This window comes from Lonchura striata, chromosome 23, assembly GCF_050655825.1.
Source record: "Lonchura striata isolate lonStrDom1 chromosome 23, ASM5065582v1, whole genome shotgun sequence".
Classification (NCBI taxonomy): Eukaryota; Metazoa; Chordata; class Aves; order Passeriformes; family Estrildidae; genus Lonchura; species Lonchura striata.
Genome location: NC_140725.1, coordinates 3,984,488 through 4,000,065, shown reverse-complemented (window position 1 = coordinate 4,000,065; position 15,578 = coordinate 3,984,488). Strand labels below are relative to the sequence as shown.

Below are 15,578 nucleotides of genomic sequence, written 5' to 3'. Positions count from 1 at the left end.
GAAAGTTTTAAAGTTCTCATGAAACTTCTCTAGCCTTCTGATCATGTTTACATGTTTGAGAGTCAGAGTTCCCACACAATTTCGTGTATAAATAGAATATTTACATATTTCTCTGTGGGTGGAGAGAAATGATTGATTGGTCCTTGGAGCAGTGTGGTTGGAGAGGTGGTAATTCCATCCTCCCATCCACGGTCACCTTTGGAATTCTAGGAATACCAGATGTTTGAATAAAACTGGGTTTTTTTCTCTTTCGATCACACCAAGCTTCTGTGTACTCATTTCGTGACCAATAATGACAGAGCTGGACATCAACACCCACTGCCCTCCCCAGAGCATTCCCTTCCAGGATTTTGTACATTTGACCTTTTTTTATTTGAAGTTAACTCTTCCTAATAAATTATTTTGGGAGTTGGTTTGTTTTAAAAACTTTCCTTGCGTTTTTGGTCACAACATGCAAGTTAAAGCTTTGGCTTTGTCCCCTGTGGGATGGCACAGAGCGGGTGGGATTTAAGATAATTAAAATACAAAACCTTTCAAAAATATTAATTTAAAACAATTTCATTATTGTCAGTTGTCGCTGTCGAGGCAGGATGGGCATGGGAAGACTGATCAGAAGGCTGCTGAGAGTAAAACTCTGGTTTATTTAAAATACATTGCTCTTTTATACAGAGCTTTGTGAGGACCAATGGAAAAAAAACTGAGAGTAAAACTCTGGTTTATTCAAAATACCCTGCTCTTTTATACAGAGCTCTGTGAGGACCAACTCCATTGGACCAATGGGAAAAACCTGAGAGTAAAACTCTGGTTTATTCACAATACCCTGCTCTTTTATATAGAGTTCCGTGAGGACCAACTCCATTGGTCCTGAAGTGAAAACAACGCATTGCATTGGTGTACAGTGCTTGACACACACTGATAGAACTTAACTATAAACAATGTGAAAAACAAGAGAGATAAAGAATTATTTACATTCTTCTCCAGCTCTTTCCCAGGCTTCTGCCTGGCTAGAAAATCTCATTTCTCTCTTTGACTGAATCTGAGTCCCACAGTCAGTGAATTCAAAGAAAGACAGAAATCCTGCTCTATTTTTTTTTTCCTGATAAAATGGAAACGCTGCTGGTTTGGTTTTTTTTTTTTAATGCATCTCCCACTGTAATTCCAGTGCCTGCGGATGTGTTCGCAAGGAACTCCCTGTGGAAAGGCTCCTACGAGTACATGGGGAAGAAGCAGCCAGCCATGCTCTCTGTCACCAGCTTTGACCCTGCCACCAGCAAGGTCAACGCCACCTTGATCGACCACAGCGGGGTGGAGCTCCAGGTGTCGGGTGAGGGACACGCCGTGGCCTCAGGAGGGGTTGGCATTGGCACTGCCAATGTCCCCTGTGCTGGCACAGCCGGGATCTTGTGGTGAAATCCAATTCTTGATGGTGCAGGTCGTGTTTTGTAGGATTATCAGAAGGTCCCGTGTCAGATCTTACTGGTGGACAGTGCATTCACACTTAGTTTATTGGTCAGTCAGTGGTATTTTGCATATCTTGTCAAACTTCTGTATTTTTAGTAACTCCATGTATTTTTTCTACTCATTCTCTTGAGACAGATCTTATTGTTTATAATGGTGCACTTATTTTTCACTCTTGGCATTTTAACAAATCTTTCATACCAAGATTGTTTTCTCATGGGAACTTGCAGCTATTAATTTAGGCCCGATTTTATGAGGCCTTTCTTGTTTAATTTTTCTACTTTTCTATGACACTGGGACACCTCTAGGGCTGTGTCCAGTTCTGGTCACTCATGGCCAGAGAGACACTGAGGGGCTGGAGCGTGTCCAGAGAAGGGAATGGAGCTGGAGAAGGGTCTGGAGAACTCCTGATGGAGAAAAGGAGGCTCAGGGGGCAGCCAGGGTGGGTCAGGCTCTGCTCCCAGGATGAGAGCACACAGCCTCAATCTGTGCCAGGTTGGATTTTAGGGAACATTTCTCCATGGAAAGGGTGGTCAGGCCTTGGAACTGCCCATGGAGGTTTGGAGTGCCCATCCCTGGAGGTGTCCAAGGAAGGACTTGGAGCTTTGGGCAAAAAGACATGAAATTATGTGGGCTGGACTTTGATGATCCTTGGGGGTTCCTGATTCCATGAGGGCTCCATGTCTCTGCCCTCCTGGAGCACCAGGCTCGTCCTGATCCAGCAGAAGAACCTGAATATTAATTGAATATTGACTCGTTTCCCATGTGGAAAATCCCTTCAATATCCTGGGCTGTGTTTCCGTGAATTCCAGTGACAGAGCTGATGTTCACTCAAATCCTGACGTGGTTTCCCTGCCCTCCCACTCAGTCATTTCAAACCAGAGTGATCCAGAGCCGACAAAATCCCTTCTTTTCCAGGGATTTACAAGAAGGAAGACGTGCATCTGCTGCTCCAGGTGTACCAGATCATGGGGCCGCTGGAGAGCTTTGCCAACAAGTTCAGGAATGACAAGTGGGCTCTGGATGGACACGTGAGTGCACAAAATCCACCCACCCGTGGCTGGATTTCCCTTCCTTGGAGCTGAGGGATCATTCCCAGAGCTGGGAGGGGACATGTGGCCCTTCCCCAGCAGGTGACAGCTCCTCCTGCAGCTGGGGGTTGATTTGATTTCCCTGGGGTTTGGAATCCATCATCTCCCAGGTAATGCTGGAGGAGAAACCAATGGGATTCGTTGCACGTGGATGTTTTGTATCTGCTCAACATCTTGCTGGAAAAGCTGATTTTTCCCTACTGGAGCCAACTCCTCACCCTCTGCCCGTGTCTGGGAGTTCCCCAAGCCCGTCAGGGATCCAATGGAGCTTAGAAAAATTGTGGATCCAATTGGTCCATGGCCACTTTTCCCTCTCCCTCTGGAATCAGCAATGTCCTCTCCGGTTTACAACAAAAAAGATTTTTAGCTGCCCTTCTTTTGAGAATGGAGAATTTTCAGCTGTCGGGCAGTGAAACTCGTTAAAAAATGCCAGGATCTTCTGGGGAATTGCATTAAATGAATGCACTTGGAAGGGGCTGGGTGTTAAATCCAGGGAAATGTTGGATCAATCCGTTGGTTTCCACTCCCCGCAGGTCTCGTCGGAGTCCTCGAGCGGCACCTTCGTGTACCAGGGCTTTGTGCGTGGCAAAGGCTTCGGGCAGTTTGGCCTCCAGAGACTTGGTAAAATTCCTTGGATTTGCATTTTCCCCCTCGATTCCAAAAGCTCCATTTTGGCCTGGTGGGGGTTTCCAGGCAGGGAATGTTTCTCCAATCCCTGGTTTGAATTTTCCGCGCTTTCCGAGTTCTGCTGAGCTTGGTGTGAGGCTTGTGGGAGACAAACAGCACAAAACAAACAGCACAAGGATAAAATTGATCATTTGGGAACAACGTGAGGGATACCCAGGCTGCTGTCCAAAGGCAGGGAGAGTTTGGAAGCACAAACAACACCTGGACATGTTTTTTCCCAAATTCCCAGATCCCTGCCAAGCCCAAATCCCATTCCCACCAGAGAAAGTGTCTCCATCAGAAATCACAGAGGCTCTTGGGAGCTTAAACAACCCAAAGTTTAAGCTCCTAAATACCTCTTAAAGCGTGGTTTGAGCTCTTTAATCCCTCAGGATTTCTGGAATCTCGTCACCTTTATGGCTGCTCGTTATTGCAGCGTCTCAGAGTCTCCTTAAAGCCCAACTTCATGCATCCAGGCTGGACCTGTTCAGCAAAATAAATCAATTTATACCTCTCTTTAATCACAACTCTAAATAAATGATGAGGCCTAAGTTAGGGTTGATCTCCATCCTTGCACATCCATTTTTAAATTCCCTTTTCCAGCACCGCTTTGCTCATTTTGTTGCTGGTGCCAGCTGTACCTCGAGCCAAACCCTTTTCCCTCAGCTGGGAGTTGGGGAATGTGGGAAATTTGTTCCTTTTTGCTGTGTTCCAGACATCAGCATGATGGAAAACGACCCCGAATCCATAGGCCACCACTTTGCATCCAACAGCAGCTCCGTGGCAGCCGCCATCCTTGTGCCTTTCATCGCCCTGATTATTGCAGGGTTTGTGCTTTATCTCTACAAACACAGGTGGGTTTGGGGCCAAAATTCCAAAAGGTGAAAGAAATTCAGGGATTTGAGAGAAGTGTCAGTGAGCTGAGCTTAAAATTCCCCCTTTAGGGCTGGTTTAATTCAGGAGGTGGGACAAAAAAAGGATTTGGCTGATTATTGCAGGGTTTGTGCTTTGTCTCTGCAAACACAGGTGGGTTTGGGGCAAGAATCCCAAAAAGTGAAAAAAATTCAGGAATTTGAGAGAAGCATCAGTGTGCTGATCTTAGAATCCCACCTTTAGTGCTGGTTTAATTCAGGAGGTGGGACAGCAACAAAGAGGGTTTGTGAAAATGGGGGAAAAATTACAGAAGGTGAAAGAAATTCAGGGATTTGAGAGAAATATCACTGAGCTGGACTTAAACCCCCCTTTTAGGGCTGGTTTAATTCAGGAGATGGGAAAACAAATCATGGCAGGATGAAGATTTGGGAGAGGAGAGCAACAAGGGTTTTGCTGGCCATTAATGGGATTTGTGGCCACGTTTTGGAGGATAAAAAGCAAAGTCCCCCTGCCGTGGCTTTGGAGGTGGTGCAAATTCAGGTTTGCTCCTGATCAGTGGTGCAAATTCCAGGCTGGATTTTCCTGCCCCATCCACAGGGGTTTCCCTGTCTGTGACGCCAGTTTTATGTCACGATGGTTCGTTAAGCAATCTCAAAAGTGCAAAAAGGCAAATGGAAGGGGACCATTAGTTTAATCACAACAGATGCACTTTTTATTAGGTACCAACAGCAAATGTGATAGAGGGGACAGAAAAGGGAAATAAAGAATAAGGAAAGGAGGGAAAATGGAATATAGCTACCACCATCGAGACATGGATTTGTCGTCATCCGTTGGGGTTAACCAAAATCTTCCAAAAAATTAGAGTTTATTATAGTTTTTTATCCAAAGCGAGTGGCATCTGGCCAGAAGTGGGGCAAGATTGATGGGCAGGTGGTGGCACACAGGGACAAGCCACCGCTCGTCACCAGCTGCTGGAATGCAGCGTTGTGTAGGAGCACAGAGCCCACCTTGGCCGGGCCACCACTCCTGTCAGGGTCTGTGGCAACTCCTCACGCAGGGTCCGTGAGGCAAATGGAGAAATTCGGGGCCAAATCTCACGGTGGCTTTTGTCCCCGATCCCGCAGGAGGAGACCCAAAGTCCCGTTCAACGGCTACGCCGGCCACGAGAACACCAACGTGAGGGGCACCTTCGAGAACCCCATGTACGACCGGAACCTGCAGCCCTCGGACATCGTGGCGGGCGAGGCCGAGTTCACCGTGAGCACGGTGTGCACGGCCGTATAGCGCCGTGCCCGCGCGGTGAGTGCCACACGGCAATGTGCCCATGTGGTGAATGCCACACGGCAACGTGCCCATGCGGTGAATGCCACACGGCAACGTGCCCGTGCGGTGAATGCCACACGGCAACGTGCCCATGCGGTGAATGCCACACGGCAACGTGCCCATGTGGTGAATGCCACACGGCAACGTGCCCATGCGGTGAATGCCACGTGGCCGTATAGTGCCGTGCCCACGCGGTGAGTGCCACACGGCAACGTGCCCATGTGGTGAATGCCACACGGCTGTACTGCACCGTGCCCACATGGTGGGTGCCACATGGCCATATAGTGCCATGCCCACGCGGTGAGTGCCACACGGCCGTACTGCACCATGCCCGCGCGGTGCCACACGGCCGTATAGCGCCGTGCCAGTGCGGTGAGTGCCACAGTGCCACATAGCACCGTACCCACGTGGTGCCACGTGGCCATACTGCGCCGTGCCCACGCGGTGAGTGCCACACTGCCATATTCCGCTGTGCCCATGCGGTGTGCCACACGGCCATCTAGCTCCCTGCCCACGCGGTGCCATGCGTCTGTACTTCACTGTGCCCGCACGGTGAGTGCAACAGTGCCACATGGCACCGTGCCCACGCGGTGAGTGCCACAGTGCCGTACTGTGCCATGCCCATGCGGTGAGTGCCATGTGGCCGTAAAGCACCGTGCCAGTGCAGTGAGTGCCACAGTGCCACATAGCACCGTGCCTGCGTGGTGAGTGCCACACGGCCGTATAGCTCCGTACCCACACGGTGCCACACGGCCATATAGCACCGTGCCCACACAGTGAGTGCCACACGGCAACATGCCCACGTGGTGAGTGCCACACGGCCGTATAGCGCCGTGCCCACACAGTGAGTGCCACACGGCAACGTGCCCACGCGGTGAGTGCCACACGGCCATCTAGCTCCGTGCCCGCATGGTGCCACGCGGCTGTACCGCACCGTGCCCAAGCGGTGAGTGCCACATGGCCACATCACGTTGTGCCCATGTAGTGAGTGCCACGCGGCTGTACCGCGCTGTGCCCGCGCGGTGAGTGCCATGTGGCCGTATAACACCGTGCCCACACGGTGAGTGCCACACGGCCGTATCCCGCTGTCCCCTGGCTCCCCGTGGGGCTGCGGGGTCCTGGAAGGAACGTGGGATTTGGAAGGGTTTGGGACCATGGAGGGTGTGGAGTTGGAAGGGTTCTCATGGGATCATGGAATGAGGAGAGTTGGAAGGGTTTGGGATGGTGGAGTTGGAAGGGTTTGGGATTGTTGAGTGTGTGGGGAGTTGGGAGAGTTCTCATGGGATCATGGAATGAGGAGAGTTGGAAGGGTTTGGGATGGTGGAGTTGGAAGGGTTTGGGATTGTTGAGTGTGTGGGGAGTTGGAAAGGTTCTCATGGGATCATGGAATGAGGAGAGTTGGAAGGGTTTGGGATGGTGGGACGTGGGGATTTGGAAGGGTTCTCTTGAGATCATGGAATGAGGGGAGTTGGAATGGTTTCCATGGGATCATGGAATGTAAGGGGAGTTGGAAGGGGTTGGGAAGATGGAATGAGGGGAGTTGGAATGGTTTCCATGGGATCATGGAATGTAAGGGGAGTTGGAAGGGTTTGAGAAGATGGAATGAGGGGAGCTGGAAGTGTTCTCATGGTATCATGAAATGTGGGAAGTTGGAAGGGTTTCCATGGGATCATGGAGTGTGGGGAGTTGAAAGGGTTCTTATGGGATGATGGAATGTGGGGAGTTGGAAGGGTTTGGGATCATGGAGTCGGAAGGGTTTCCATGGGATCATGGAAAGAAGGGGAGTTGGGTCATGGATTGTGTCGATTTGGAAGGGTTCTCATGGGATCCTGGAATGAGGGAGTTGGATCATGGAATGAGGGGAGTTGGATCATGGAGCACAGGGAATTGGAAGGGTTCTCATGGGATCACAGCATGCAGGGAATATTCCATCTGGAATACTCCAACTTTAGGACACCAAAGCCACTTCCCCAGAATTCCCAGGTGTCACAACCAGCTCCTTGCCCTCCCAGATTCCCGTGGCCGGTGTCCAGTGTGGATGATCGTCCCAGCTCACCATCCATCCATCCCCTCCCCACCTCCCTGCTCCCGCCCCTGCCGAGGCTGCGGAGAAGCTGCTGGAATTCCCCGGGGGCTGCTGGATCCACCTCCTCCATCCTGCCGGATCTCCAAGCCAAAGGTTCTGCTCCGGCCCCGCTCCCACACCTCGGCAAGGCCTGGTGGTGGGAAGGCTTTCCCGAGCTGCTCCCGGCGCCCCTGGAAGGAGCTTCCCAAACTTTGGGAAGAGCTTGGGCGACAAAGAGGTCGTGCACAAGATGCTGGATTCGTGGAAAAACACCTGGATGGGACAGGATGAGGATTTGCGTGTCTGGGTTTGGGTTTCTGGTTGGATTTTCTACCCCAGGGCTTGGGCAGAGGAAAGGTTTTCAATGGAGCTTTCCAAACCTTAGGAAGCTTTTTCCCTCTTCCCTGTGTTTGGTTTTCCTTTGGGCATTCCTGGCTGGATTTACAGAAAACACCTGGATGGGACAAGATGAGGATTTGGGTTTTCTGCATTTGGGTTTTTGGGTCATTTCTTGGTTGGATTTTTTACCCCAGGGCTTGAGCAGAGGAAGAATTTTCAAATGGGGCCTTTCCAAGCAAAACTTGGGAAACTTTTCCCCTTTTCCCTGTGTTTGGTTTTCCTTTGGGCATTCCTGGATGGATTTATGGAAAACACCTGGATGGGACAAGATGAGGATTTGGGTTTTCTGCATTTGGGTTTCTGGGCCATTTCTCGGTTGGATTTTCTACCCCAGGAAGAGTTTTCCAAATGGGGCCTTCCCAAAACTTGGGAAAAGCTTCCCAAAACTGCGTTTGATTTTCCTTTGGGCATTCCTGGCTGGGATTTTCCGGCCCCGTGTTCCCCCTGATTCGAGCTGGGCCCAAATTCCTGATCAGGAATTCACTGCCAGACGATTCCTGAAGGGACAGGAATATCCAAGGGGACAAAAATCCTCTCGAAAAGAACTCAACAAACACCAGTTCCCCCAAACGCTTCCCAAATCCTTTGCCCTTCCCAGACTGATCCTCCAAAGGGCAATGCCAGAGGAGTTTTAATTCCCATCCCGAGCTGCTCCTGTTGTTTTCCCAGGGGCACTCAGGTTTTCTGGGATTCTGCGGGAGCGGGGGAGGCAGCCTGGAATTCCCCTCCTCTGGATCCTTGTGATGCAGAGTTTGCTTGGAGTCACTTTTTTTAGGATCAGGGGAGGCAGCAGTGCCATTCCCAGGTCACCGAGTCCGGAAGGCTCCAAGGAAAATCAGGATGAACCCTTTGGAATGGGGGTTTCCATTCAATCTCCCATTCCAGCAGAGATTTTCTCCTCCCTGCTGAAAACCATGGGATAATCTGGGAATTTGGTTTATCCTTGATTTTCTGGGTGTAAACACATCGATATTTTATTTTTCTTACTCCCAGCTCTGCCAGAGGGAGCAGAATTCCCAGCCTGCCTAAAAAACACCACTGGGGTGCTCCCAAAAAATGCTATTTCTGCTCCCAAAAATCCCACCAAGGTGCCCTGATTGCTCCCTGGGGAGCGGGAGCCGGAGCCCAAGCCCCGATCCAGCGTGGGCAGGGATCAGGGAAGTGTTCCCACGTGGATTTGGGGACCCTGGAATCCAGGTGTGCTCCCACCTGGAGACGATCCCAGGGTGAAATTCCACCTGCAGATGGACTGGGGTGGTGTCAGTCCCAAGGGAATATTCCCCTCTCCATCATTCCATCCTTCTGGAACAAGGCTGGAATAACCCCGTGGAATTTTTGGGAAGCTGGGCTCTCCTGGCCCATCCCTGAACTTTTCCAAGCTCGATTATCCCTAAAAACCCCAAAACTCAACCCAAACTCCTTCCATGTCCCAATCCCAATTCCAGGGCCCAAAACTCCAACAATCCCTGGGAGCAGAGCTTGGATCTTGTCCAAATTCCAGGGAATCCTCCCCTGGCTGCTCCAGGTGATTCCCACACCTGGCTCCCACTCATTCCATGGAAAAACCGGGAGAAATGCTCATTTAATGGAAAAAAAAAACAGGATAAATGCTCATCCCATGGAAAAACCAGGAGAAACTCGTGTCCAGGAGTGCAAAATAAATCCAAAATATTCAAAATCACCCAGGCAGGGAGAAGAGGGAGCTCGACTTCAACGGAATTCGCTGCTTTGGATCCAGGAATTCCATTTTCCTGCTGTTGCCCAGGGAGCCAAGGAAGTGGGAAAAGGGGTTTATCCCATTTTTTTTGCAAGCTGGTTGGGATCTGCTCCATGCCATTTCTCCATCCTTGTGCCCAGAGGACTTGCATATGGTAACAAAAAAAAATATAATATGGTAAAAAGGGAAAAAAATGAAAATAAAAGGGAAAAAAAAAAAGAAGAAAAAAGGGGAAAAAAATGAAAAAAAAAAAGGGAAAAAATGAGAAAAATTATGAAAAAACCACAAAAAAAGCTCAAATCCCTCTTTTGTACAGAGATATATTTTTATTAATTAAAAGTTTGTACAGCTAAAAAATAAATAAAAAAACAAAATGTAATTTTTTTTTCATTATCGTAGGGAAAAACAAAGAAAAAAAAAGTAGTGGAAAAAGAAAAATCAGCTTTTTTTTGTAAATGTAATAAAGTGTATAAATGGTTTCCATAAAAATGTACATATGGAATCTCTCCATGCCCCTGGCTTGTCTGCAGAATTCCCAGTTAATTTATCTGTCTCTGTATATGAGGCTTTTCCGTGTGTTCCCGGCGTTCCCTGCGGAATTTCAAAGCTATTTTCGATTTTGGACTTCCGAATAATAAAAAATCTCGATTTTTGCATTGCTTTTTCTTACAGCCCCCTGGTGCTTTTATTACTATTATTATTATTTTTATTTTTATTTTTATTTTTATTTTTATTTTTATTTTTATTTTTATTCCCTGTTTTTGGTAGTTGTTTTTTTTTTTTCTAGTTTTTTGGTTTTTTGGGTTTTGGGGTTTTTTTTGGTGTTTGTGTGTGAATTCCAAAAGCTTTATCCCGGGATTTTCTGGACACGTCACTCATGCAGGGATGGAGATTCCTGACTTTTTCCAGCGCATCCCGGAAAAGAGGAAGGGGGAAAATTTCAGGAAGGCGGGGAAGGGAAATCCGGGCAAATTGGGTGGATTTGGATGAATGGATTTGGCTTTTCCAGCGGGATTTTATCAGGGATATCCCATGGGAAAAGAGAACGGGACCCTTCCCACTTCCCAACCCCCACATTCCTGCTCCAGGGAAAAAAGGAAAAAAAAAAAAAAACAAAACTAGAAACCAAATCCAAGTGATATTTTTAATTAGGATTTTCTTTGAAAATGAATATCCCCAAGTTCCAATTCCTTCCCAAAGCAGCCACCTGCCAGCCTGGAATATTCCAAGCTCCAGCTGGAAAACTCCCCGTGAGGAAGTGCAGGAGGGATGGAAAAGATGGAATCTTTCCCCCACCTGGGATTTATAAATTAAATTATAAATGAAATCTCTCTTGAATTAAATGTCGCTTTAAAGATCACTTTAATTCAGCCTGAGGATGGAGGGACAAGGGGGTGTCAGGAAGAATAATAATAATAATAATAATAATAATAATAATAATAATAATAGTAATAGTATTAGTAAATTATAATTAATATAATAATAATAATAATAATAATAGTAAATTATAATTAATATAATAATAATAATAGTAAATTATAATTAATGTAATAATAATAATTAATAATAATAATAATAATAATAATAATAATAATAATAATAATAATTCCACATCCAGGAATTACTGCTCCATTTCCCCTTTCCAGTGGCGATTCCAGCCCATCGTGGAACAAATCGTTGGAAAACCTTGGGAATCCTTCCCCTCTCTCCCATTAAATGTGATTAAATTCAGCTTCCAGACTGGAGGGGCTTGTTTGGATCTTCCCAAGGGAATTCCGAGCGCGGGAGGTTCAAGGGGATTCAGCACCGAGGGGAGCCCTGTGCTCCTTTTCCCTTTTCCTTCGCAATTCCCGGTTTTTCAGCAGGGAGAACGCGGCTCCTCGGCAGAACCGAGCCACTGGGATTGTGACTATTGATTTTTTTTTTTCCTTTTTTAGTCACTTTTCAGCGCCTGGAAAAGATCTCTGGGAATTTTGGGACAGCTTTGGGATTGCAAGCGCTGTCCTGAAGCGTTCCTGGGAATCTGCCAGGAAATCTGGCAAAAAAATGGGAAGAAAATGTTTAAAATCCGTGTTCAAACACAAAAAAAAAAGAGCTCAGGGTGAGGCTGATGGAGCTGCTTGTGCCTGGAATAGCTTTTCCCTGGAATTCCTGGATGTGGGATCAGCTGCCACAATCAGCACAATTCCCAATTCTTGGGACTACACACCCTGGGGGGGCCAAAACCCTTGGAATTAGACACAAATCCATGGATTAACTGCACCATTCCCACTGCCAGGAGCTGGAGCAGCTGGATGTGGCCCCTGATCCCAGCCCCGAACTTCCCAATCCTGCTGGAAGCAGCTCCTGCCACCCCGGAAGGTTCTGCCTCCAACAAAAAATCCACTCCCCGCTGGATTTGGGATTTTTTATTCCCTACATTTCCTCGGAGGTTCTGCCATTCCTGCTGCTGGTCCCGGAGCACCGGGAATGAAGAGGTTTCAAGCGGGGATTGCAGGGAGGGAACAGGGAGTGGCTGCATCCCAAACCACCATTCCTCACGGGAATGTCGTGATCCCATGTCGTGATCCCGTGATGGATGCAGAATTCCCAAGCACAACTTGCGGCTGGAAGTGTCCAAGGCCAGCAGGGAAAATCCATGGAAATCCATGGCAGGATGGTCCTTAGGTCCCTTCCATCCCAAACCCCTCTGGAATTCTCTGGCTCGCACCACGCTGCTCCCCAGGAATGGTTTCCGTGCTGCCAAGCCGGGCTGGGCTCAGCTCCTCTGGAAAAACCCTGGAAAACAGATGGGAACAAAACGGTGTTGGCAGCAGAGGAGAGGTTTGAGGATATCACATCCCAAATTTTGGCAGCCCGGAGAGGTGACCGGAGCAGGGACAGCTGCCAGGATTTGAGGGCAAGGCAGGGGAAATCACAACAGGAATCTTGGGAATTGGGGTTTTGGGAATTCCTTGGAAGTGCTGAGGCTGAGCCCCCCTAACCTCTGCCAAAGCTTGGGGGTTAATTAATGCCACAACAAACCCGCGTTAAGAGGCCTAATTAATATTATTTCATTTACAGACCAGAGGCAGCTGTTCCCTGCTTCCCATACAGGGAGGATTGACCGGGAATTGTCCAGGAATTGTCCGGGAATTGTCCAGCAGGGATGCCCGGGGTGGGACCTGTGCCCGGCTCCAGAGGGAGCGGATCCAACATTCCAGCTCTCCTCCCATCAGCAGCATCTCTGGATGTGGGAAGGTTGGGTTTGATGATCCTGGAGGTCTTTTCCAACCATCACAATTCCATGATTCCTGTGCTTTCCATCCCTGTTTTCTGCCACCCCCGTGTGTGACCCCCCTGTCCCCTCCTGTCACTGCCAGGCCAATCCTGCCCTTCCCCACCTTTAATTTGGGCTCTCAGGATCTCCCGGCCTCATTCCCGCAGCAATTCCGTGGAAATGGGTGGAAGTTAATTCCCCGTTATTCCCAAATCTTGGAGCTATTTTGGGCAGAGCATCCAAAATTTGCCCTTTTTATTTTTTCCTGGAAAATCTTCCTAAACTTTGGTCATCCTGCCTGTGGGGTGGGGAGCATCATTCCCGGTGTTTTGATGGAGTTTGGGATTAATTTATCCCAGCTCCTACAACATTCCAGCAGAACAAACCATTTTAAAAACAAATCCCTCTTTTTCGGAGGAAAAAAAAAAAAAAATCAAACAATAATCCAAGAATAAAAATCAGGAATTTTATGGCACCTCCAATAACGAGCTCCGTCCTCAGAAGCTCATTTACGTACTTAAGCCCTTGTTTAATATTCTAATTAGCACTTAATCAGCTATCGAGCGGGAACAAACGGTGATTAGCTCATCTTCACCTCCTCCAGGTGATTTGGGCTCATCAGCTCCGGGAAACTTTCCTGGTATTCCTGAATTATTCATGGCCACGGGAACGTCCCGGGGCGGGATTTCAGGATGGTCCCGGTGGATAACCGAGGGGGACGCGGTGCCTTTTGGGGAAAAGGGTGCTTTGGGTGGGATTTTGGGGAAAAAATTCCTCCCTGGGAGGGTGGGAAGGGGCTGGGATGGATTTCCCAGAGCGGCTGCCACATCCTTGGAAGTGTCCAAGACCAACTTGGAACAACCTGGGATAGTGAAAGGTGTCTCTGCCCATTTAATTTAATTATTCCAGGCTATCATTTATCCCGATTCTTCCTTTCCTTTTTTTTTCCCCCACAGCTTTCCTAGGAGCTGGGAAGCAAAGGAAAGCTCCCGCGGGAGGTGTCGGGTCTGGAGGAGGAACTGGCGCAATCCCAAAGGGATTCCTCCATCCCCTTCTCCCCTTTCGCCTTTCCCATCCCACCGAAGGCTGGGCTCCTCCCCGCCCTATTCCCGGGGATTTTGTGGCTGCGGGAGCAGATTCTTCAAAGCCCTTGGAATAATTTGGAAAGATTCCGCCAGGTTTCGCTTGGGAAAGGAGCCCTGCCCGGCCGCGCTTTGGATTTTGAGGTTTGGATGTCTGGGAGCAGGGATCAGCCGAGGTGACAAGGGCTGGGCTGGCTCCCAGGAGAGCCCGTGAGGCACGAGCAGGTGGGGAAGAGAGAGGCAGGAGCTCCAGACAGCCGCTTCCCGGAATTTTAATTCATTCCCGAGCTTTTTAGTCTTCCCAGACGCCGGCTTGGCCAGGCTCTGCATTCCCAGCGCCTCCCGGGATGGATCGGGAAGGTCAGAGCTGCTCCTTGCCAAGGCGGAGCTCCCTCGCCGCGGTTTTTGGGAAGCTGTGCTGGCTCTGGAAGCAGCGGGATCAGCTGGAGCAGCGTCCCTGGATGTGCTGGAGCTTATCCTGTCCCGTTCCCCCATCCCGTTCCCCCATCCCGTTCCCCCATCCCGTTCCCCCATCCCGTTCCCCATCCCATTCCCATCCCGTTCCCCCATCCCGTTCCCCATCCCATTCCCATCCCGTTCCCCCATCCCGTTCCCCATCCCATTCCCATCCCGTTCCCCCATCCCGTTCCCCATCCCATTCCCATCCCGTTCCCCCATCCCGTTCCCCATCCCATTCCCATCCCGTTCCCCCATCCCGTTCCCCATCCCATTCCCATCCCGTTCCCCATCCCATTCCCATCCCGTTCCCCCATCCCGTTCCTCCATCCCATTCCCATCCCGTTCCCCATCCCATTCCCATCCCGTTCCTCCATCCCATTCCCATCCCGTTCCCCATCCCATTCCCATCCCGTTCCCCCATCCCGTTCCCCCATCCCGTTCCCCCATCCCATTCCCATCCCGTTCCCCATCCCGTTCCCCCATCCCGTTCCTCCATCCCATTCCCATCCCGTTCCCCCATCCCATTCCCCATCCCCATCCCATCCCATCCCAGCATGTGCTGAGTGTGGGACTGAGGAGCTCCAGAGGATTCCTGGATTCTCCAGGATGCCCAGGATGCTCCACAGGCACAGCAGAGCTTTTCCTGGTCTGTCCTGGGAAGTGGCTTTTTTCCTCTTCAGCCCTGATCCCACCTGAAAGTGACTTTTCCCTGCTCCAGGAACAAAATTCAGCCCTGATCCCACCTGGAAGTGACTTTTCCCTGCTCCAGGAACAAAATTCAGCCCTGATCCCACCTGGAAATGGCTTTTCCCCGCTCCAGGACCAAAACTCAGCTCCCAGCCCCTTCCAGCCCTTCCACGTCCATCCCAAAAGTGGGAAGGGGTCAAAGGAAGGGAATTTTCCCCCTTTTCCCCCCTCAGCCCGGTCCCGGGGGATGCTCCCGCCCCTTCAGAAGGAAAGCCGAGTTTATCGGGAATATCCCGGGCTGGAAAAGCGAATTCCACGGGCTGGCAGCTCCCTCTCGTGGGGAGAAAAAGGCAGGAAAAGCTGGGATTGCCCCAGATGTGCGGCACAGCTGGAGAGGAGGGGTTGGAAAATGGGAATTCAGCGGGAATTCAGCGGGAATTCCAGGGAAAAAGGATCGGGATGGATCTCCCTGGAAAGGGAGGCTCAGCCAGGCCATTCC

The 15,578-nt window shown here is 49.7% G+C and overlaps 1 protein-coding gene across 4 annotated transcripts in view; it reads left to right on the top strand.

Annotated features, from left to right (window-relative positions):
* Nucleotides 1–10,252, top strand: part of CSMD2 (CUB and Sushi multiple domains 2) — a 289,568-nt gene extending 279,316 nt beyond the window's left edge. For all 4 annotated transcript variants that reach the window (XM_085559781.1, XM_085559782.1, XM_077788452.2 and 1 more), the window contains 6 exons: nucleotides 1,163–1,324; nucleotides 2,377–2,489; nucleotides 3,083–3,170; nucleotides 3,931–4,069; nucleotides 5,213–5,387; nucleotides 7,424–10,252. In XM_085559781.1, the coding sequence (XP_085415907.1) occupies nucleotides 1,163–1,324; nucleotides 2,377–2,489; nucleotides 3,083–3,170; nucleotides 3,931–4,069; nucleotides 5,213–5,372 (662 nt within the window). In that variant the 3' untranslated portion in view covers nucleotides 5,373–5,387; nucleotides 7,424–10,252. The remainder of the gene's footprint in view (nucleotides 1–1,162; nucleotides 1,325–2,376; nucleotides 2,490–3,082; nucleotides 3,171–3,930; nucleotides 4,070–5,212; nucleotides 5,388–7,423) is intronic.
* Nucleotides 10,253–15,578: the final 5,326 nt, after the last annotated feature.